At 43.5% G+C, this 22,027-nt stretch overlaps 3 protein-coding genes across 3 annotated transcripts in view; 2 read left to right on the top strand and 1 right to left on the bottom strand.

Moving 5' to 3' along the window:
* The first annotated feature begins 1,626 nt into the window (after positions 1-1,626).
* On the top strand, positions 1,627-5,025 carry gchfr (GTP cyclohydrolase I feedback regulator). Its single transcript, XM_037072813.1, has 3 exons — positions 1,627-1,844; positions 2,372-2,466; positions 4,033-5,025. Exons 1-3 carry the CDS (start codon positions 1,809-1,811, stop codon positions 4,160-4,162), a joined length of 261 nt encoding a protein of 86 aa, XP_036928708.1. The 5' UTR covers positions 1,627-1,808; the 3' UTR covers positions 4,163-5,025.
* A 3,457-nt stretch (positions 5,026-8,482) lies between these two features.
* Positions 8,483-22,027, bottom strand: part of dnajc17 (DnaJ (Hsp40) homolog, subfamily C, member 17) — a 32,653-nt gene continuing 19,108 nt past the window's right edge. Inside the window, exon 11 of the mRNA XM_037072063.1 lies at positions 8,483-8,757. Within this exon, the coding sequence (XP_036927958.1) occupies positions 8,632-8,757 (126 nt within the window). The 3' untranslated portion in view covers positions 8,483-8,631. The remainder of the gene's footprint in view (positions 8,758-22,027) is intronic.
* LOC119004820 (cdc42 effector protein 3) lies at positions 15,975-20,373 on the top strand. The gene is made up of 3 exons (XM_037072065.1): positions 15,975-16,414; positions 16,495-16,650; positions 18,049-20,373. Exon 3 carries the CDS (start codon positions 18,163-18,165, stop codon positions 18,778-18,780), a length of 618 nt encoding a protein of 205 aa, XP_036927960.1. The 5' UTR covers positions 15,975-16,414; positions 16,495-16,650; positions 18,049-18,162; the 3' UTR covers positions 18,781-20,373.

Genomic DNA, 22,027 nt, shown 5'->3' on the forward strand with positions numbered 1-22,027 from the left:
TGTGGTAGTTTCAGTTGCAGGAGATTCTTTACACGACACTAGTAGGCCTAGTTCGTCTAACGGGGGAGTTCCTGCAACAGGCCCTCACACTTTAGCCGAGAAGGTGAAGGCAAAGGCCTCATCAAAAGCTCAAACTGCTTCCTGTGGAGCCACCGGGGACGAGCTCCACTGTCACCACAGGTCACAGAAGAGGTGACCCCGCGCTCCAATAACCAGCAGCAGATGAGCCGGCGCAGGAAGACGCCACGGGAGTCCAGGAAGTGGAACATGTTTGGAGAGAGTGTTCTTTTGGCAAGAGGGGTGGTTCGCTGGTTTGTTTTGGGGGCCTCAGCGACAGCTCTGCTGCTTTCCTGTTTTCTTTCCTGAAGAAGGTCTCAGGTTAATGGGGACAGATAAAACATCAGAATGGAGACATTTTCTCAGGAACACCCCCTTCCTTTTATTCACACCACAAGTTATTTATGAAGGCGTGTTCATCGCACACCGAAAGCCAAAACACTGAACGGTCATTCAACAAGTGGCAAATTTCCAAAGTAGAAAGCAATGTGACGGCCTTCATTGATTGTACTGAGCAGCAGGTGAAAGTTTTTGACCGATGTGAAGCAAAAAATCAAAGAGACAAGCAACACCAACTGGATGACAATGATCTCGGAAGCCAGTAGGTGGCAATCTACTCAGCCATTCTCACCGAGCACCTGGTCCCTCTGAGTGAAGGGGTCATACTCTATATTACAGGCCTCAGGTCTCTTAATGACAGTGTCATGGCCGACAAATGACAGCTAACAATCCATGCAGCCTCACAATGCAGAGCTGTGTGACATGGAGCAACAATATGCGATAATATCTCAACAAAGAGGAAATAAAACACTGTCCAGGATTTATGTTCAACACTTACTGTGAGCTCAGTTTCATGTCTACCACCACAATACCAAGCTGCCACCAGGCTTTAAACGATCCTCCCTGCTGAGCTTGACATGCAAAGGGCCTAACTGAATACCCGCCGGGCTCCTCCTGCATCAGTGGGACATTACATTCATATTGCTGATTTTATCAGATGGGCCCGCCATTGTTGCTTGCCTCTGGTCCGTGTCTTTCATTTCCCTCTGAGTCACCAGACTGATCCAAATTTATTATTGTTTGAGCTCAGGAGGAAATTAATAAATCTCTGAGGAGGAAATTAGCGTTCCAGACAGCGTGGGTTCAATGTAATACATGCATGCACACAAATATGCCCCTTTTTTTTTTGTTTTTAGCGTTAAGTGGATCTGTGTAAACAAATGCTGCAGCACTTCAAAGATGTGTGTTACTTTGCAGCGCGCAGAAGAAAAAAAAAATGCTCAATGCATTGAGCCACAGCTGTTGGTCACTTTGTAAACTCAAGCCTTATGAGTCTTAACAAATTACTTAACATCCATGCATGTGAAACACCAAATATCCACCACAAAATGATCAGTATTTACGAGGGGCTTCCGTTCTGAGAATTCAATTAAACTGAATTTCTGCGAAAAAAAAAAAAAAAAGAAGAGGAAAGAAAGAAAAAAACAGAGAAACAAAATCTTCCTCTGCACACTGGCCAACATTTCTCATGTCAACAAGCTACTGATCACATCGGTGAGTTGAGCAAGACTCTCTTGCACCGAGCAGATGCTGAGGCGGCGGCTGTGATTGGTCCGTCGCGGTGGGTGTTTCCGCATTCCGCACAGAGCTGTCAGCAGCGGCGCGAGCTGGAGAGGGGACCGTCGCGTCTGTGCGCAAACCTCCACGGTCATTCCCAGAGGAATACAGCGGTCCGTCGCCAGGGAGCAGGGATGCCTTACATGTTCATCAGCACGCAGATCCGCCTGGTGTGTATCCCGCGCCTGCGAGTGACTCGCTCAGGGGAGGCGCGCTCGAGTCGGACGTTCAGGGGGATTTATTGATTTGGCAGAGCGACGCAGCGCATGTTACCTATCAGTGAAGGTGGCGGGTTAAAGTTATGCATTGGCCTGTAATATTGTGCATGCGTGGAAGACAACAAACAGGCTGCGAGAGGAGCATCGTGCTTATGCTTGTGTTGTTGTCTTTTTTTCTTTTTCTTTCTTTTTTTTTTGTCATGGTGCCCTAAATTGAAAACACATGTTGCCCAGTCGTCGGCCTGCGCTTGTTCACTCTGTTGTCTGCACGACTCGAGCAGCATAATTCCTCAGCCTCAGAGGTAGCGGGTGATCTATTTTTAGGCTGTTCAGTTATTAGGAGATTATGATCCGCACCTGCCAGAGGGCTGCAGGTGTAGCCGCAGACAAGATGCTGTGAGGGGCAAAGCAATCATTTCTCAGTTACTCTTAGGCAAACCATCAGCCGTTGAGTTAATGTGCTTAATTACTTCTTACAGGAGAACGGCCCAACAAATGTGGGAGATGAATATTCTGATCCAGCTGTGATGAATTACCTGGGAGCAAGGAAAACAACCATGCTGGGAAACAATTTGTGAGTATTGAAAGTCAGCTGTTAGTAAACCTGGGCAGGTAACTAGTCAAGCCTGAGCAAGACAAAAGGTGAAGTGAGAGGTGTAGTGTAGGTGTAGCTCTACTAAAACCAAATGGCATCACCCACAATTACACCAAGACTTGAAGGGTAACCCCACCAATTTTACACATTTGAGGAGGCATATTATGTTCATTTTCATAACTTTATCAGGGGTTGCTACTAGAATAGGTCTACATGCTTTAGTGCTCAACACACACATCACTTTTCTTACTGTTCAGTGCTGCAGCACTGTAGCTCCTGTTTCTTCAAGGCCCACCTTCCCCATAACCAGTCTCCTCTGATTGGTCAGCTCACTCGTGCCTGACCCATCATCGATTTGTATGTGCCTCCAGGAATAAATTGTGCAAATGTGTGACATGGTGACATAGTGTTATGTTACAAAGTGACAGAATTAAAGGCAGGACTGCGGTGTGTATGTGTATATGTGAGAAAGGAATAAAGATTATTTTTGGGGCTCCAGAAATACTTTTTTTACCTCCAATGATATCACTATGTTATTGCATTGTGGATAATGTGGCACCAGGTTTAAATATTGCCCTCCTATACCACTGTTGGACTCATTATGGACAGTTTAAAATCAAATGATCAAAATATGTACAGCAGAACCACAAATAACAGCCCTTTAATCCCCATTACCCACAATGCATTTTAGCCACTGAGTGACCTCACTGGATGCAATTAATTAGATTACATGAAGCTTCCTCTGGACCCACAAAAGACACACTTTAGTGTGGACAATTTGAGATGTCACCCTTTAAAGGTACATGCTGTGAAGTTTTCACCATAGAGCTGTGAAACAATGTTTTTAAGAGGGGTCTGAGCTAAGCTAATCACAGCAAAGGCAGAAGAGACTGGGAACATGCACATTTTGTTAACAATGTTCATTTTAAATTATTCCAGAAACTGTCTCTTCAAAAGGTTTTATGAGGAAGGGAATAAATGTAACCCCTTTAATGGGTCTCACAGACACACACAGTGTGTTTTGTTGAGAAACAGCAAATGTAAACAAAAAAACTCCACAGGATACTGTACCTTTAAAGTCCCTCCACAGGATGAAGAACTTCTATCCTGATATGATCAAGTAGTCAACTGTTATGTGTAAACTGTCCTCACACACGCCGAATCGACTCCCAGGTGTGCTGTAAATGTGCTTGCACCGGGCAATATTTCCATATTTAGGCACTTAACGCTGGTGGTTCTTTCATTTCTGGCAGAAAAGCATGTATATATTGACGACAGAGCTGAGATCAGGTCACATGGCTGAGGAGGGCTGCTGCTCTGCAGATTTTAGAATAAACCATTCGAGCTGATGGAATACAGATCAGGGAAGTGTTGTCATTGGCAATCTGATTCAGATGCTGCTGGGAAATGAACCAAGGTGTGGAAGGAAGTGAACAAGCACCAGAACAATTAACAGCATTCTACTTTCCCAGCAAAGTTTACTGAAAGACAGAGAAATCCCACATCTGTGGAAAGTGAATTTACTTTGTTTTTATGCACATTTAGCTCTGAGTACCATGTGGACGACCCACCTCGCCTGGTGTTGGACAAGCTGGAGAAGATCGGCTTCCGCGTGCTGACGATGACGGGGGTGGGACAGACGCTGGTGTGGTGCCTCCACAAGGAGACGGAGTGATCAGAGTGTTGACTGTACCAAAATACCTGAAAAAGAAATGTTGGCAATGTATGTTTCTGCACAACATAGATGTGTTGAAAGTTTACATTTCTTTGTGTTCAATTTTCAATTGTATGTATCGAAAACGCACCAATGGCCGGCCTTGGTTTGGGCACAGAAACCACTTGGCTAGGGTAAGGAAAACGTGTTTTTTGGCTTTATTTTTCCCCACCTCTCTTAAAATAGTATCAAGTTTTGTTACTAAAACATTGCTGGAAAATGTCCCGGCTGTCAGGATCCCCTCTGAATACCTAATATAAATGTAATGTGAGCACGATTCGACGAGTGTTTTTGAAATGTTGATATGATTACAAATTTGAACGTATCCGTGGTTTGCAGAATTGTAAAATGCCTAAAATTAAAAAATGACGACTTAATTGTGATGAAGAACTTGGCCAACTTTTTTTATAATCTGCTTCACTGCTTACATTCAACACACTGACAGCTGCTAAATCAGCCCTTTGTCAAGGATAAATCAAGTCTGAGATTATCCCAGAGGTAAGGTTTCAGATTACCTTCAGTAAGTGACAGGTTACCAATATCAGGGGAAGATTGAACTACATTCCAAAGATTATACTGGACCCTTTTCCCATATTGTTTGCTGTTTACAAGTGGGGACCAAGTGTAAGGAGTGAGGGCCATTTGTACTGTTTATATGTCATTTGGCAATAGGACTAAAGGAATGGTTGTAAATTCAGTTCATGCAAAAGGCCTCACCCAAGTAAATGAAACGGTATGCTTGACAGATTTGTACTTGGAGCACTGTGAAAGGATGTTTTTGTAAGTGTATCATATGCTCATGATTAAATGATGTAATGATGTGGTGTGCCAGTGTACTTATTAATTAAAGAAAACCATTTAAAATCGTTATCAGATTAACCACAGACTAAATGGAACACATGAACAGTATAGAGTCTTTTCATAATAATCCATAAAACAGACATTAAACAACATCACATAAAACATGACTGTGACAGAGCCCTCGCAGCTCGGCGGCACCTTGCAACGATGCTGCATTCCCAAAGATGAGGCACTTGTACTGCGGGCACGCAGAGTGCAAGAGTCTGCCTGTGAGAGCCAGAAAACACTGGGTGGTTTCATTACAGCCCCGGGTCTGCCAGCGCATGTCTGGGGCCAGCCCGGATCACTAACCCGCAAACCAGAAACTCTGCCAGCCAGCTCCGAGCCAAACTCGTACCAGTCCTGCTGCCTCACACATGACTTAGCTTCCACCTCCGCGTTGATGATCAGAAAATGCTGGTGCTTCCCAGCTCTGGAGATTCCAAGAACGTGTTTGCACACACCAAGAGGACGAAGTCTGACTTGGGTCAATGTAAGAAAAAGGGGATGATGAAGCGTTCGAGGCTCTGCTGTAGGCCTAATCTCTGATAGGAGGGATCATTCATCAGGCTCATCCTCCCATCCGGTTTCGCATGCAGTGCAAGCCACTGTGGGCTCAGGGCAGGGTTGGTGGTGAATGTGTTTCCTGTAATTGTATTTCCTCTGTTGTCATTTGGACAGGGTTTGTGTGTTCCTGGGCTCTTTTTTTTCGCATTGCCGGGATGTGAAAAAGGCTACACATAAACAAAACCATGTGATGAGGGGATTTTGCAGGAGGAGAGGAGCAGATGTCTCCCACCGCACCGCACCACTTCCACAGCTGGACATTGTGTAACAGAGCCACGGCGAGGCACCGCTGACTCGCCGAGAGATGGATGACTGGGTTATGTGCTGCAGCGCTGCAATGTGGCTCCTAAATAATACAATGACAGGAGAAAGCAGCGCCACCGCACAGGCCCACAAATACAGACACACCATTACGCCATAGTCCCCCAAGGGACAGGAAAATAAGACTATTTGGATGGATAGATGTTCCACAAGCTGAGGACCTCGTTGCAAAACTCACTGTCACCGCAACAGTTTGGCACTGTAATGTCTGACTCAATGTGGGTCACGAAGTGGTAGCGTGTTCAGAGAGCATAAATAAGCAACTCAGAGCATCTTCTAGGTATCTGTTACATAAGCCTATTGTTAAACAGCTCATGACAAAAACAGCTCAACTTTGAGCAACACGTCGAGGTCAGTATCAAAGGAGAGAACACAGACTGTTTTTTTTTGTGAAGCAAGTGGCATGTTCTTCATTTTAAGCTGGTCCAAGGCCTTTTCTGACACGGTCCACGTTTGAAATGGAAACACTGAGGTGGGTAGGTTGCCCCCAAAACAAGCACCACCCATTGCTGCAAAAACTTGGCTTGCAATACTATGCACAAAGGAGGGGGAATAAATTAAAGCCTTTCAGTTGGTGATTAAACCAACAGTTCTTTCATTTTCAAAGAAAATAAAACAATTTGCTTACTTGCTAAAAGTGAGATGGGAAGACTGGTAGTACTTGGTCGTCTGTCCACTCAATTTGAAGCCGGAGCCAGAGGCGGTTAAACAGGAGGTTATGTGCCAGACAACTTTCTGGACGGAGTCCTCGCTAGTTGCCTGAGAACCTAGCAGTGACAACAAGGCTCCAGAAAGTCACCTCTCCCTGCCAGAAAGTAGTTCACCACCTAACTCTCTGTAAACACCCGTAATGTGCTGTTTATATGTTTGGGTTTCATTCAGATTAAAAGGAATCTGTGTAACAATTTGCATCAATTAACATGTATTAATCAGTTACTGATTGGCCACATGCGAGCAGAATGTAAATTAAAGTGAAAAATGACTCTCCTAGTTGCCTGAACAAGCCTGATTTGTTTAATGTCTGAGTGCTGCCGGACTGTGGCTCTCCGCATTAGTCCAGACGATGTGACCTTACGCACGTTTCTCCGGTGCCTCGTCTCAGCGCCTCTCTCTGCTCCACTAACAGAGAGCAGCAGTAGCCGGCATTAGTTTAGAAATGGAGTCTGCTAACATAAACCAACGAGCAGTTTCCACCACAAGACAGCAGTTCCGAGTGTAAACAAACATGATAAAATATGGTCATTAGCAGTGAGATCTAAAGGTGTTTTAAATTTTTTTCGTCTCTTTGGACAAAGCAAATCTATCCGTTCCCCCCATTTTTCCAGTCATTAAGCTAGGATAAACTAATCTGCTCCTGGCTCCAGCTTCCTCATGAGCAGACTGACATGACAGACTGATCTAGCTCACACCAAGAAAATTAAAAGTTTCCCCAGGTTGAAAAGAAAAAATGCTTTTTAGTTGACAAATGGTCTTTTTTCTATTAGATATCGCTGATCAATACCTCCCAACTGCAGAAACTGTGTAAATAAAGCGAAATGCAATCATTTGCCGATGAAGTACCAACAAAGATTTTAGGAAGTGTTTCCAATCCCCTTTCCAGTGTTTCCAATACCCAATCATGATACTGTCACCTGTCACCAATGAATGTGTTCACCTGTGGAGTGTCCTACCATTTTTGGAATTTCTTTCTTTATTCTCCCTTCAATCATCCTCTAACCTCGCAGATTTATTTTAGGACCCCTTGAGATGATAGACAAAGCAGTCCAGAAGACCCAGATTCCATCTAAACCAGCAGCGTGTTCACTTTTAAATTACAAAAGGCCGCAAAAAAATTCCCATAAAAGTCTCCCGTGCATTTCTGTTCGGCCTAATTTCTATTTCAACATGAGGGAGAAATGATTTCCACGTAGTCACTTTGCACGGTCTGTGGTTTGGATTGCTACAAACACTCAAACTCATTTCAGAGTGACTAATTATGAATGCAGGCAACAGAAGGGAACAGCTACATTACATTACTCCGAGTGGGCTACAAAAAATGAGGTAATGACTTGTTGCAGCTCACCAGACAAGGTCTGACAAATGCAAATTTCATCATTAAACCCTTTTGATTATGTGTGGTGTTGCACGGCAAATCTCGTCTGGCTCTTTTACAACACAGTGAAAAAAATATCAAATACTCACCCGAGATTTAAAGGATGCAATATTCTTGATAAACTGAGTGTTGTGTTAAAATGTATTGCACTTGTTTTCCTTTTAGCCCCAAAATCAACAGAAAAATGACAATGCAACAATGTTATTTAATACATTCTGATTTCATTTTTTCAATTCACATATCAGTCTGTCATAAGTTATCAGAATATCATGGTGGTGTGCAGTACTGATTCATCCCTGCAGCCTGAGCATAAGGATTCCTACCTCAGGGACCACACAGCTGAAACACTGAATCCAGCGGGAGCCCTCACGTCTTCTCTACTCTGTTTCTCCCTCAATCATCCTTCATTCTCAGCAAAAGGAAAACACACAACACACTGATTAAAACCACAGACTCGAAAGAACTGTAGTCATTAAAAAGATTTATTTTGCCTTATAGTTTCATGCATACAAAAAAATAAGAAAACACTTGAGAGGCTTTATGAAACTAAAGCCTGAAACAGGTATTGATTTAATAGTTGCAGGCTGGTACCGAGCTGGCTCCTGCTGTGCTATGAGTGGGCAGCATCCTCTTCATCTTCTCTCTGCATTTGTTCTATGAGTTTCTGTCGCTCCGCAGCCTGCCTCATCTTCATCATCACCACGCTCTCGTAGTCGCGCTCATTCGTCAGGGCACTCTACAGGAAAGAGACGAGCACACAGTGTCAAACCAAATAACACAGACATTATTATAATGTGGAAGACTGCACATCATCTGAAAGTACATGTTATAATAATCTTTAGTCCCAATCTGTACTTTCTAGGTAAGTAAGGTGAGTATGAGCCCCAGAATTGCTTATTTTTCCTGATTTCCAAACAAAAAGATTTAAGAATAATTGTCAAAATCTAAGAGGCAGAAATATACTAAGTTTAGTCCTAACAATGGGTCAACCAACAATACCAAGCCTGGTAAACATCTCAGCTCCTTATTAGTATCTTCAGTCCTTTGTAAGCAGATTTTCTGTTTGACATTTGTGGCCCCGAGCCAAATCCAAGATAACCTTGATGACATCATTACCGGCTGTATTCGGCTGACGAGTAAACTGAGCTTGACGTGTAAAACCAGCGGAATGGCCCTTTTAATCGATGTTTAAGGAACATGTCTAGCGAGTCATTATGCTGGCAGGGAGTCACAGGGAAGTCAAGCATGTCTATATTTGAAATCATGACAGCAGCGACTTGGGGCAGAGCACGGAGCGAATGACACCATAGACTCCGTCCGCTGTGTGTTTGCTTTCACAACCGGGCCTGTGGGTGCACAAAGGAGGAGAGGTGGACTCGGACGGACGCTCTCATCTCAGTTGCCATCAGCATGACGACAGGCCGAACATGTATGAGACAGCAGACCACGGAGCAACTGTGACAGGGTAATTCTGCCGACTGTGGTCATCAAACCCCAAATGGAGGACTGGGATTAAACCTGGCAGTCACACACTCTGTGTGTGTGTGTGTGTGTGTGTGTGTGTGTGTGTGTGTGTGTGTTTGTGTGTGTGTGTGTGTGTGTGTGTGTGTGTGTGTGTGTTTGTATAAGTGATTTCTTTGAAGCACTTGGGCTTGGCTGATGACGGCAAGAGGTACTCTTACTGTGGGAGGAATCAGAGAGAGGGCAGCCAGTGGCTAATGGCTAATCAAGCAGGGTGGAACACAGGCCAGGACTACTTACACACACTCAGGTCGCGATCTGTGCGGTCACAAATGCCACACACACACGGGCCGGCAACACACACACACACACCACACAAGAACAGAAACTCTAAAGAAACAAGAGACATAAGATATGCACCTAGGATGATGCTTATATGTGCAGACATGTAGGTATATAATGTACATACAGAGACCCTTGCCCTATTTAGATGGGGAGAGAGTTAGCCATGGTTTCACAGGATTATATCCAGGAAGTCTGCTGGGCCAAGGAAGTGTCTCTTTAACAAGACGGTGAGCTGCAGGAGAGAGTGAGTGAGTGTGTGTGTGCACATGAAGGACTGGGAGAGAGCAAGCAAGGGCGACTGGAGGAGGAGAGGTAGGTTTTTGTCAATGCGCTCGCATTGAGCATCTGGAAAATATCACGGGGACTCCAGCATCCATGTGCTGAGAGAAAGAGGGTAAATATGGAGGAAGAAGAGAGGATAGGGTCGGTGAGGGGAAGTTAGCCCCCCCTCCATCCTGCTCCGCCACCCCGCCTCTGGATTCAGGAAAGCTGCTATTATCATTCCAGTAATGTGAGCTCAAGCCCTCGTCTGACACGTAACTCTGAAATATCACGCGAACGCGATTAGGTAAATAAACAACTCTCGCATCTTCAAATTAAACAAAACACAAGCAAGTATACAAGCATGCTGCTGGAAATTCTCCCTCTTTCTCAGCATAGGCATCTCCGCTCTGCCCTGCCCTCTACTGGCCGCGACACCAAAGTGCACCTAAGAAATATGTCAGAATCAGTCTGACCTGCTCTCTGCCCAGCGTGGTCACGGGTGGACTGTACCGGGCTAATGATGTAGGGGAATTCTGAGCGTTAACAGGTGCTTTATGGGCAGCATGACGCATTTCTTCTCAGGATGAGGGATGTTTCCTTGCCTCGGGTGTTAACTTCCAATGTACATGTTTAGCCAGTGCATCACTCTGTAACTAAACACTTGTGTGTGTATGTATTCATGCCTGTGAGTGCGTGTGTGTTGCAGTAATGCAGGGGCCCAGGGTGCGTAGGAAACCACAGAACACAAACAATAAGGCCCCCGTAAGAAGCCAAGAGGATGAGGAAACAAGGCCACTGCAGAGGTAGGATGGTAGTAAAACACACACACAGACACACAAACAAGCCGGAGGATTAGCTACGTGACATCAGGCTGGGGCCTCCAAAGCAGCACACCCGAGTCTGACCCCAGGCCAGCAATGACATCATGAGTACCACCAATGCTGTGAGTCACGCGGTGTAAAACACACACACGCACGCACGCACACTCCATCCCACACACAGCAGGAGGCATCTCGCAGCGCAGGTGGCCACTGTGTTCTCCCAGCACAAGTTGTCGGATCAGCTGCGCATTACACCACTCCTTTATGTGTGCTTGTGTGTGAGTATGTGAGCATGAGTGAGCGGCTATGTGAGAAAAATAAGTAAGCGCGTGGACTGTGGCGGCTATGACACGAGACAGCAAGGCCTTTTTTTCTAGCCAATTATCACAAGCAAAAGAAGGGATTTCTTCCTCTAAAAAAAGTGTGTGGACACACACAACAACACAAAAAGTAGCAGCACGAGTTAGGAGCAAAAAAAAGAAAAATTCTACATACCAGAAGGATCTGTGAGCAACTAGTAGTGAAACAGAATAATGGAGATGGAATTATAATCTCTATTGTGTCGTGGAAGCTTCCCATCTCGTGATGTAAAGGAGAACTTTTTTTTTTTTTTTAATTCCTGGATCCGTCTCTTTATCCGAATCTGCACAGTGATTGTGGTCTATTCTGGGCCAAAAGCCATCCTCCATCCAAGTGTGGTGGAAAAACTGTTCAGTAGTTTTCAGTGAAATCCTGCTGACCAACCAACCAACCGACCGACTAAACAAACGGACATGGAGGAAAATGTAACCTCCTTGGTGGAGGTAACAAACACATGCTTGTGCATAAACCTGATAAAAGAGGAAAGTAGCAGAAAAAAAAAATAATAAAAGTCTTTTAGTGGACAGTAAAAAGCTTAATGTCCACAACTCTCACACAACATCTGTTTTAACGATGCCTGTTGGCTGATAAAAGTATTCTAATGCAGAATTTACATTATAGTAACTTTTAAAGCAGTTGATTTTCATGTTTTGTGTGTCTTAACCTCGCAGCCGGCGGGGTAACCGTTTAGCATTTGATAAGTGGATTACTCATTAACACCATCAGCCTTAGATATCTCTTAACTACATGGTCGCTGAGCCAAGAACAGATATTTGCTGCCAAGAGAAGAAATGAAATGTCCAACTCTGTGGTCCAGAATAACATTTCTGCCTCTAATGCACTCTGGTGAAGTTAATCAAGGAACTATTTATCTGGAGCGCGTGTGGTGGCGTAGTGCGTGTTTCTATATGTCTGTGTGTGTCACTGAGCTATGGAGTAGGTGATTTATGAGAAGCGAACACTTATTTAGAGATCATTTGTGTGCCAGTGTGTGTGTGTGTGTGTACATATGTGTGTGCTCCTGCTAACTCAAACAAACAGGGGTACAGCACATGCAACGCTGCAGCCAAGGTGAAATTCCTCCGCAGACAAAACTCAAGCTTTGTAAACGGTACAGGAATAATCATCATTCATTATGAGAGCCAGCAGACATAAAACCCAAAAGGTCTGGTCTATTATGCTGTTTTTGTTAGTGAAAAACAAACACTACGTAGAGATTAAGGCACAAATCGACTTCCTGCATTTAACCCTTTACATGCACGTGTCCTGCGAACATCTGGTTTTTCAATGGAGCTCCCGAGACAAAACCTCCTTTTATTTGACAGCAAGAGCCATGTGCCTGAAAAACCTGCAGATTTAGTCCAAGTGAATACATTTACAGTTCACTGATTGGGACAATTATTTTACATGCGTGCTGCAGAATTGACAGACATCTTTGAAACTATGCTAGGAAGTGAAGCAGCAATAGAAAAATAGGAGTAAAAAATCAAAATCTTTTTCAGTAATGACAGACATACAAAGCTGATTTCTAAAGCTTGTTAATAAAACAAAGAGAATAAAATGCAGATCTGTCGTATTATCAGATGTGAAGGCAACATACTATCTGAAGGAAGTTAGTGGTAGTTGCGTGTGGACTGCAGAGTCAGCCATTAACATTCAAAGGTAAAGTGAACCAAAACAAAAGGCAGCAGTGGGTGTGAGGTGCCCTGAAAGTAAGTGTGTGTACGGCATGGATGTGTATGCATGCGGTGGTACGTGGTCATGGCATTGGACAGAACAGAAAACTCTTTGACGGAAATGGAGAGCGCCTTTGGAAACTGTTCAAGTAAGGGAAATAAACAGTGAAAAGAGAAATGGCAGCGCAGACCTGAACTCCTGGTGCCCTGGCATTTCTCTTTATGATGGATGAGCTCAGGGATCCTAGAATAGGGAGATGTGGGGCTTTGGCCTCTATAATATCCAACAAAACATTGCTGTAGAAGCAAAAATGATGTCTTTCACATCCTGGCCTTCTGGGAAAAGCCCTCTGATTGCAACAGATTTCCCATTAAAACAGAAAAAGGGGCCACAGGACTGGTAAGAATGCTGTCCGAACCTCGGAGATGTCAGAAAGAGTCGAGGCGTTATGAGGGGAGAAAAAAATAAAAATCAAATAAAGGCTCTGTGCATATATAGTACATACTCTACATGTTCCCATATCAACACAGTTCCTTATCTATTTAATGTGCAGAACAAAGACACTGTTTACCTCACATCTCCGGTCTTCTAAGTTATCTAAATATCCCAACCATGATCCTATAATTACAAATGATTCAGTGCCAGGAGACACAGCAGTACATTCCTAGCCTACACTACCGCCCACATTTACTGGAAAGAAATAGTATGAGTTATGCACATGGACTTTACATTTGAACTTAATTCACCTTCAACTAAACGGAGAGTTCAGCGTGTCTGTTGGCGCAAGAAAGAGATCAGAATAAGTACAGGATTTCTCTCTGTAATAGCACAAAATTACCATTATATAAGATGTATGTAATGTAGGGGGTAATTTCGCCTGCATTGGACAGTTAAGAACGAGAGCAGAAGTTCAAAGGCAGGATACTGCAGTTCCATGATATGTATTTTACGCCTGTAGCCCGCTAGAATTCCTCTTAAAAATCCGAATGTGTCTGATAGAAAAACAGAAGGTGCTGGATTCTGTGTTAAGTCCTCAATTTTAAAATGTTTAACAATATAGAACGTTCCTAGAATGCAAAAAAACAAGCACTATGACACATTTCTCTACAAGATAACATCTAAATAATTAAGCTGTTTTCTAGTCTTATAGTATTTGGCATCAATAAACGTTACCTCATCAGACATTTCTCTTATATCCCTCTATTCATTACCCAGCCTATTCATCTCCTTATTAGGTCGGACCTGACGCGGCTTTATGTAGTTGATTAGAGGCTACTGAACGCTTTGCCATGTGTTAATGAGTCTACGCTCTGTATAGATAACATAACACCTGGACTGTGGCTGGTGTCAGAGCTCTGTCATGTGGCAGTTATGCACATGTCCTCACTTCCTCTGAGCAGCCAGACTGCCAAATTTCTGTTGGATCGCTTTCAAAAACGCTCATCACTGAGTCATTACTTTGGAGACAAACAGTGACGACAATGGTTAGGATGATGACAAATTCAAATTTGGATGCACTCACCACAAAGGGCCCTGAAAAGCTACTAGAGACTGTTTCAGTGACAGATACAGATAGAGTAGTGCGGCCCAATTTTAAGCAAGGAATTCACTGTCTAGTCCTGTGCTTTTCATACTCTGGCTATCCAGTGCAGTACAATGTGTCCTATGTCTCTCATAATCGAAAAATGTTTTTCATATAAAAGAATCAGACAGTCCTTGCTGTAAATCTAGTCTAAATGCTGGCTGTCTAAGGGCCTTGATACGGCGGAAGCTGGAGAACACACAACAAAGGGCCAGAAGAATATCCAACAAAGCCTCAGTTTGGGCTTCTAGCGCCAGTCAAAGCAATATCTGGAAACACTTTTTATCCTGCAACAACAAAAACACGCAGCATCCCAGATTTCAGGCCCAGCATAGCAGCATCAAACCACACTGCCCGCTATGGTCAGGCCTTAGAAGAGAGGCTTAGACAGAAATCCAGCTAGGGCTAAACGCATCAGCCCAGAGGCTACATAGCATGACAGCACAACTAACAGAGAGAGCCGAACTTTGGTCAGACGGCAGGTCTTGTGAGGTCATTCCCAAATACCGCAGATAACACAAGCTATTCTCCCTGATTGTCTCGTAGCATGAAAGCAGCTTTGCGGTTGTAGGTGGAAGGAGGAGGGGCTTTCTCAGAAGAGAAATGTTCAGAAATGTTCTGTTTCAGTCTTGAGTAAATGTTATGATAATTTCATTTGCGTGAGTAATTGTGTCTGGTCTTCCAGACGGTTTCTGGCGCTGGAGAGCCGAGCAGGAGAACATGAGAGGATCGGGCGGCATGCCTGTTGTTTATTGGATCAATTTGAAAGGACTGGAGGAGCAGTGCCGTTTGTCCACTTCCTTCACACCCTGCATTTTTTAAGTTCAGTGAACAGGGAGAGGCATTGAGACTCTGGACAAAGAGATCCACGGCTGTGTCCCCTTCTCTGCCGGGCATTATCAGATTAGAGCTTAATTTTGTGAATTCCTTATAAAAACACAGAAACACAGGTTGTAGAAGATTAAATAGTTCAGTACCAAAAGATCCTGCCAGTTTTAGCACAAAACAAATTAAACAGAGTGAAAAAGTTTGCCGTCTGACACAATTTTCATTACTATGTTGCTGTAGCATTCCAAGGGCAAAGACAACAAGCTGTAGGCGTGAGAATTGGAAGTGCAACAAGCTATTTCCCTTGTGCAACCCGGCGTGCCTGTACATACATGTCTGCGTGCGATAGTGTGCTTTGATTACATAGAGACACTATAGGCCTCCAGTCAGGCAGAAGGGCCTGTGGAGTAGGCTGGACTCCGGGGCTTTAGACAAGCCAACAGTAAGCAGGAAATCAGGAAATCAGCAGAGCAGAGGGACAATGACATGGAGATTAGAGATCAGTTGACCCCCCTCCTCTTGGTGACTGACCTGTTTGCTCACAGACTATGACTTCCTTTTAGACGCGAGCACGAATCCTATGAAACACACACACTCTTAAACACAACCTGCTGCCCGCTCATCCACATTTCGGCCTTTCTCAATAACACAGGAATGAAATCAGTGGCTCCTGCTTTGCACCCACTGTCTCGCAGGTAATGGCTGCAGCCAATCAACCGGCAGGAGTTAGTTTAACACGTATGACTAAAAGGTCGACTCACACCACAACCAGGATGATATCATCTGATGGCTGGCAGCCGTTCTAAAGTGGGACGACTGCAAATAAAGACTGGGAAAAGGAAACAAGGTTGGAGGCTCCACCTGGATGCCTTAATGCTCTTGTACTCTGACCTCACCTGGCTTATCTCAGAAGAAGACATTCACCCTGGCAACACACCTGGAGAGCTCTACAATACAAGACGGGGTTTACACTGGGAAGGATTAGCAAAAAAACCAAGGCTCAAATGTCCAACGAGCGACTGACAGCACTCACCTAAGAAATAGCATAGACAAAGGTAAGAAACGCTAACAGTTACATGCTACGATTCCATGGAAAAGGTGACACAGTTTCAACCGACTGTGTCTCTCTTTCAAGGCTGTACAACGAAGTCTCCTCTGCAACTGCGGAACAAGCCCGATCATGTCAAGGAAGAGTTTTTCAGGGTGTGCAGGTAGAAGCTGCCTAGTTTCCTGACAGAGACGTGTGTGCATGTGTGGGATTCGAATATCCTGCGTTTCCTCAGCAGAACAGGTAAGAATGAACTAATCAACCTTGATCTTTTCTATTGTTTTATAACCTACTAAACAAACAACTGCATGAGAAAAATAATCTGCAGATCAATTACTTTTAACTTGTGGTTAAAGTTCATCAGACCGACTCCTAATCTGTCTCAAAGCTGGTTCACTACTGGCAGCACCGACAAAGATAATTTAAAGAAAGTTTCTTGGCCAATCTGTTTTAATGGGCTTCTTTAATTTTTACTTGGCCATGAGGACTTTCCTAAAATGATGCTCATGGCTGAGATCCTAGGACTCCTCCTTGGCCAAACTGACATATTTGGAAAGGAATGCTGTTGTGTCCATGCTCTCCAATCTCCCGCTGCTACTAAAGTGCCGGTAAAACCTTTACAGGGCAACAAAACCTGTTTGCTGTAGTGGCTTACAAATTTACAGAGTGAGTGTTTCAAGTCACGAACACAGATATTATGTGGGCAAAGCTGTTCGGGAGAACGTTAAATCACAGACACTGAGCTGATTATCTAATCAACGTGCCAGCGTTGATGAACCGAGCTCTGTTTTACTCAATAAAATGATTGCAGGTCACGGAACACAAATTAGTTTTCTTTTTTGAAAAAGTCTGACGTTCATTTTAAGTGATACAGTGTGGTTTTCATTTTGACTAAGATCTTCCCTTTTAAGTTTTGTTGGTGGAAGGGAAATAATAAAAATCTAAAATCTCCAAAATACATTACAAAATAAAACAAATATTTTGAAATATAATACCGACAGTGTGGTGTTATTTATGGAACAAAAATATTGAATTTTATGAACTTCCCCCAGAGACACTACATAAATTCACAAGAGCAAAATATAGGGACTGCTTTCCAGCTATTTGTATTTTGCACAAAATCCTAAACATGTGTTCCAAAGTGAACTTCATCATCATCTTGATTTCTGACAGAAGTTACGGTAAAAACCATTTGGTAATCTGCGTTTTGTTGCCTTTGTTGCTGGAAGTCTTATGTAGGCTAATAGACTTTCTTTGAGAGGATAGGCGGCAGACCGCACCTCCGTTTATGGGAATAGCTGGGATTTGAAAAGCAAATATTTAGAAATGAAAGCTTCAAAGCATTGTTGGAACAAGCTGCCAAATAATGCTGAATTTCATTCAATCAAAATTGAGGGCAGCAGGTGCAATCTCTAAACAATGGCTGCCGAGTCACATGGAGCCGACAGATGCAGTCCAATACTTACATCTGGAGCTGAATTTCATGACAAGCACAGCATGGACCTGCTCTATATTCTAGCGAGAAGAGAGGGAATGATAACAAACTGATTTATAATGCAGTGCTGATGCAAGATTACCTTCATAAGAAAATTGGGATCATTTGCTAAATTAGAATTTCTCATATCTTTTGTTCTTTTGCAGGTGACATTATGCCTTTAAGCTTCTCCGTTTCCTAAGGATTCATCATCAAAGGACAGGATACAAAGACACTTGAGGATATACAGAAAGATTTAATTCTATTTAAGATCTGCCAGGATGCCACTGAGAACATCACTGTACAGAAAGCCTTCCTCTGGTCGTTGGCCCAGCAGGAAGCGCAGGGAGGTGCTGTCTGTCAACATGATCAGCCTTCCACTGGCTGATTTCCGCCACATCTCACACATTGGAAACGATGCCCATACAGACAGCTTCGGAGACCTTTCCTTCTTAAAAATGGGCCACGGTCTGCTTCTACAAAGCTCCCAGAGTGAGCAGAATCTCTTCCTAGCCTGCTCGCCACCACCTAAGCCGCCACGCCTGAACCTGGATGAGGCAGAGGGTTCAGAGAGCCCCGACTGGAACGCTAGCCACCTGCACAATGCATCCCAGAAGAGAAAAAAATGCAGCTCCATGCCACTTCTGGACAGCGATGGAGGAGATGAAGAGATGGAAAAGGAGGAGGATGGCGATGGGTACCAAAGAGTGAATAGTGTTGCTTCCAGTCAGACTCACAGAACCGGATGGGGCAGCCTGAGTTCAGACAAGGATACAGATGCCTGTGACACAATTGCGGGACCGCAAAAAGATGAGGACAGTGGCTTTTCCTTTAGCCTCGACCTGGGCCCTTCAATCCTGGATGATGTTCTCCAGGTGATGGACAAAAACTACAACTAGACAAGACAGTGGCCAAATGTTCCAGGAGGGCGATACTGTGGAGACGAGATCCAACACAAACTGTTCTGTGCAACTCATCTCTTCTTTACAGACATACTAATATCCTCAAGTGAACAAAGAAACTTAAGCTATCTGATTTTATGATCCCTTGGTTACAGGTATGGGCATTCAACCTTTGGAGAGAACTTTTGATGTTGGTAAACTACTACACTGAAAAGACCGAAACACAGAATGGAAATGTCTGTCTTTTTTCAGTATTTAAATAAAAATGTTCATTTTTTTAACCAGACATTTCTAGAGGAGGATCTTATTTCTTATAGAGCACCAGAAATTGTGCAGCCCACGGCATTTTTTAATAAGTAAATATTAACTCTGAATGGGCAAGGACAAGTACACAAAGTTAATGTTCACCTAAGATTCACCCCTTGCAGAGGCGGATATGATGTTCAGGTAAATAATTGATTTCTGTCTGATGTCAAACTCCAAGGTGGACATTTCTACCTACTTGTACTTCCCTCCTTTGCTATTGTAATCCTCCAAACCACACGGCACAGCACTGTAGACGGCTGGTAAGACTTAAGAGTGTTGTGTTTAAGAAAAGAAAAGCTGCGGCTGGAATCCAAGGTCCTCGAGCTGCGATGTCTTGGCTCTTGGCGTGCTTGCCAATCTATTGTGTGCAGAGGGCAATTTTTCCTCCGCACGCATCTCAGAGGCCCCACTCAAAGGTAGACCAAGGTACCCCCCATCTCTCATTCTCAACAATGCAGTGAAAACAAACACTTAGCTCTGCTTCCAATAAAGGCCAGCCAGTAGTGGCAGCTTGGGCTGCAGACCAAGCCAGGCCACAGGTCCAAGACCTCAGGAGAAAAAAAAAAAAAAAAGCCAGCGCGGGCTGTTTTCTTAGCTGCAAATCAGACGTCTGATGCTCTGGTGAGTGGCACACGAGAAGGGAAAGTGGTAAAGGGTAACGTGATACTTCCACATATGCAGGGGGTGTCGAGGGAGGAGGAACAGAGACAGCCATTACTGCAGCAGAAGTCCTGATGAGGGTTTAAACACTACCTTATGAACAAACAGACCCCCAAGACACGTGAAAAATACGTGCTTGCATCTCATATATACTGGCACACAAGTACAGGGGAGACACGCACGCATGTACATGTGAGCACGCATAGTCAATCTGAGAAGTGTGCAGACAATTGAGGTGCACTTTCCTCAGGTCTGGAGAGGAGAGAGCCAGGACAGAGCCTCAGTCTGTGCCTAAGTTGGGAGGTTGCCAGGAGGAGCTGTGGGGCAAAACGAGAAACAGTTGAATTCCTAAGTTCCCCCATGGGTCACGCTGCAAAGTGCGAGAACCACAAGTATCTCGCTTCTAGCAATAGATTTAGAATACTATGTTATGTCAAAACAAAAACAGCAGTGTTTGTGGGTATGTCCGCACTGTGCATCTATTTCTGCATATCTAATTTTAAACTGGATATCACTGCCACTTTTTCTTATGTGTATGTCATGACAACAACTTATTGTGAAACCTTTTTTGCATTGAAAAATGTACTGTTTTGTATTTTGATGAAGCAAAGTAAAATAACCTTCAAAAAGTTGCACGATTGGTGGTTTTGTGGATACAACTGCCTGTGTTAACATTTTAGGAGAGCTAATATGAGATTTTTTTTTATTTTTTTTTTAACGCACCATGATGGACAAACATTTGGCAGTTGGCAGCCAACGAGGAGGCAATAAGCCTTGTCAGTCAAGTACATCTGACAGTTTCTTGAGAAATTATAGCCTTGGATTATACAACCCAACTACAAGCACAATATAATTTCAAGGTGGAGAGACACACAGGCATGTCAAGCAGGATTCAATGTTAAGACACAAATACAGTGGGTTCCAGTGAACTGGACTTGTTCTGAGGCACACCTTTGTCACAAAGAGGTGACATTCAATGACTAACAGAGGTGTGTCTGCAATTTGTCGGCCTTTTCTATAGAGGTTATTTATTCCAGATAAGCAGGACAAGCAGCCTTTCAGTTACACAGACTTTATACTGGGCTTTGTTCACCTTTCTGCCACAACATCCAAAGCCTAATTTCTTTACAAGGGAAAAGAAGATTTTTTAATATCGGAGAAAATCTAAGAACACAAGTTATTTAGCTACTGAGGGTGAAAAACTTTAGAGTATAAAAACAGTATTAGAAAAGCAAACACCAACCAATATGGGTATTTTGTGTACTCTAGCCAGAAAACCATACGCGTACTATGTAAACCCCATCCTTTTTCATTATTATGACCATACTTTTTTTTTGTCTGGAAAAAGCCTTCTTGCAGACAAGAGTCCTTGGCCACTCTGATCTCTCAGTGTAAAGAATCGCATTAAGTTAAACTCAACAAGTGTTCAGCTGCATGACTGATGTGAGAAGAAAGGGCCTGTAATTGAAGACAAATTATCTTGTCTGCACTGCGCAAACAGGCCAAGCTGTGAAGTATCCCAATCACATCTGGTACCACTTCTCTCCCTCAAAAAAATCTAAATTTGCTGTCAAAAAGAATACCAAGAAACCCTGTCATCTCACTAAAGAGTGGCTCTTACGACTTATTTCTTTTGTCAGGTACTAACTAAAAAACTAATATTGTTTTGGCAAATAAGAGATGTGTCCTTCTACTCTAACTGCATCGCCCAGTACAACCTGATGCTGCTGAAAATATGCTACATGGTTTGACATCGGTTCTCACACAAAAGGGGATTTTTTTGAAACCAATATTGTTTAGACTGTCTGTTTCATGTCAGGATGTATAACCAGCGTATAGACAGTTAGGGTCAAGCCACTCTACGCAGCTGAGCTTTCTCATGATACGCATAATTTGGGCGCAAAACACAATCATCTTGAGATTCTGACCACACCTCAATCAAACCAGACAAATCAGAGAGAAAACTGGAAAAAAACAAAGGTTTATGTTTCAACCCATCTTAAACCAGCCTGTTTGTTGGTTTTCTGTTCTTTAGATGTAGACAATAAATCAGAAATGGCACAAACTTCATATATTATGAGGCACACTGGCAGTCTCTAGTATATTCAGCTTTGAGTATCAGGTCAAAACTAATAATAACAATAATTATTCCAATAATTCCTCTTTTTGGGCCACAGTGGTCTCCTACCTAGAGGACCGGCCTGTTATCTCCTTTCAGAAAGTGGGGTCAGACCAGGGTTGATTATGCCGACTGCATGGCCCCATACAGTACATCTCT

The sequence above is a fragment of the Acanthopagrus latus genome, chromosome 16 (assembly GCF_904848185.1).
Source record: "Acanthopagrus latus isolate v.2019 chromosome 16, fAcaLat1.1, whole genome shotgun sequence".
Lineage (NCBI taxonomy): Eukaryota > Metazoa > Chordata > Actinopteri > Spariformes > Sparidae > Acanthopagrus > Acanthopagrus latus.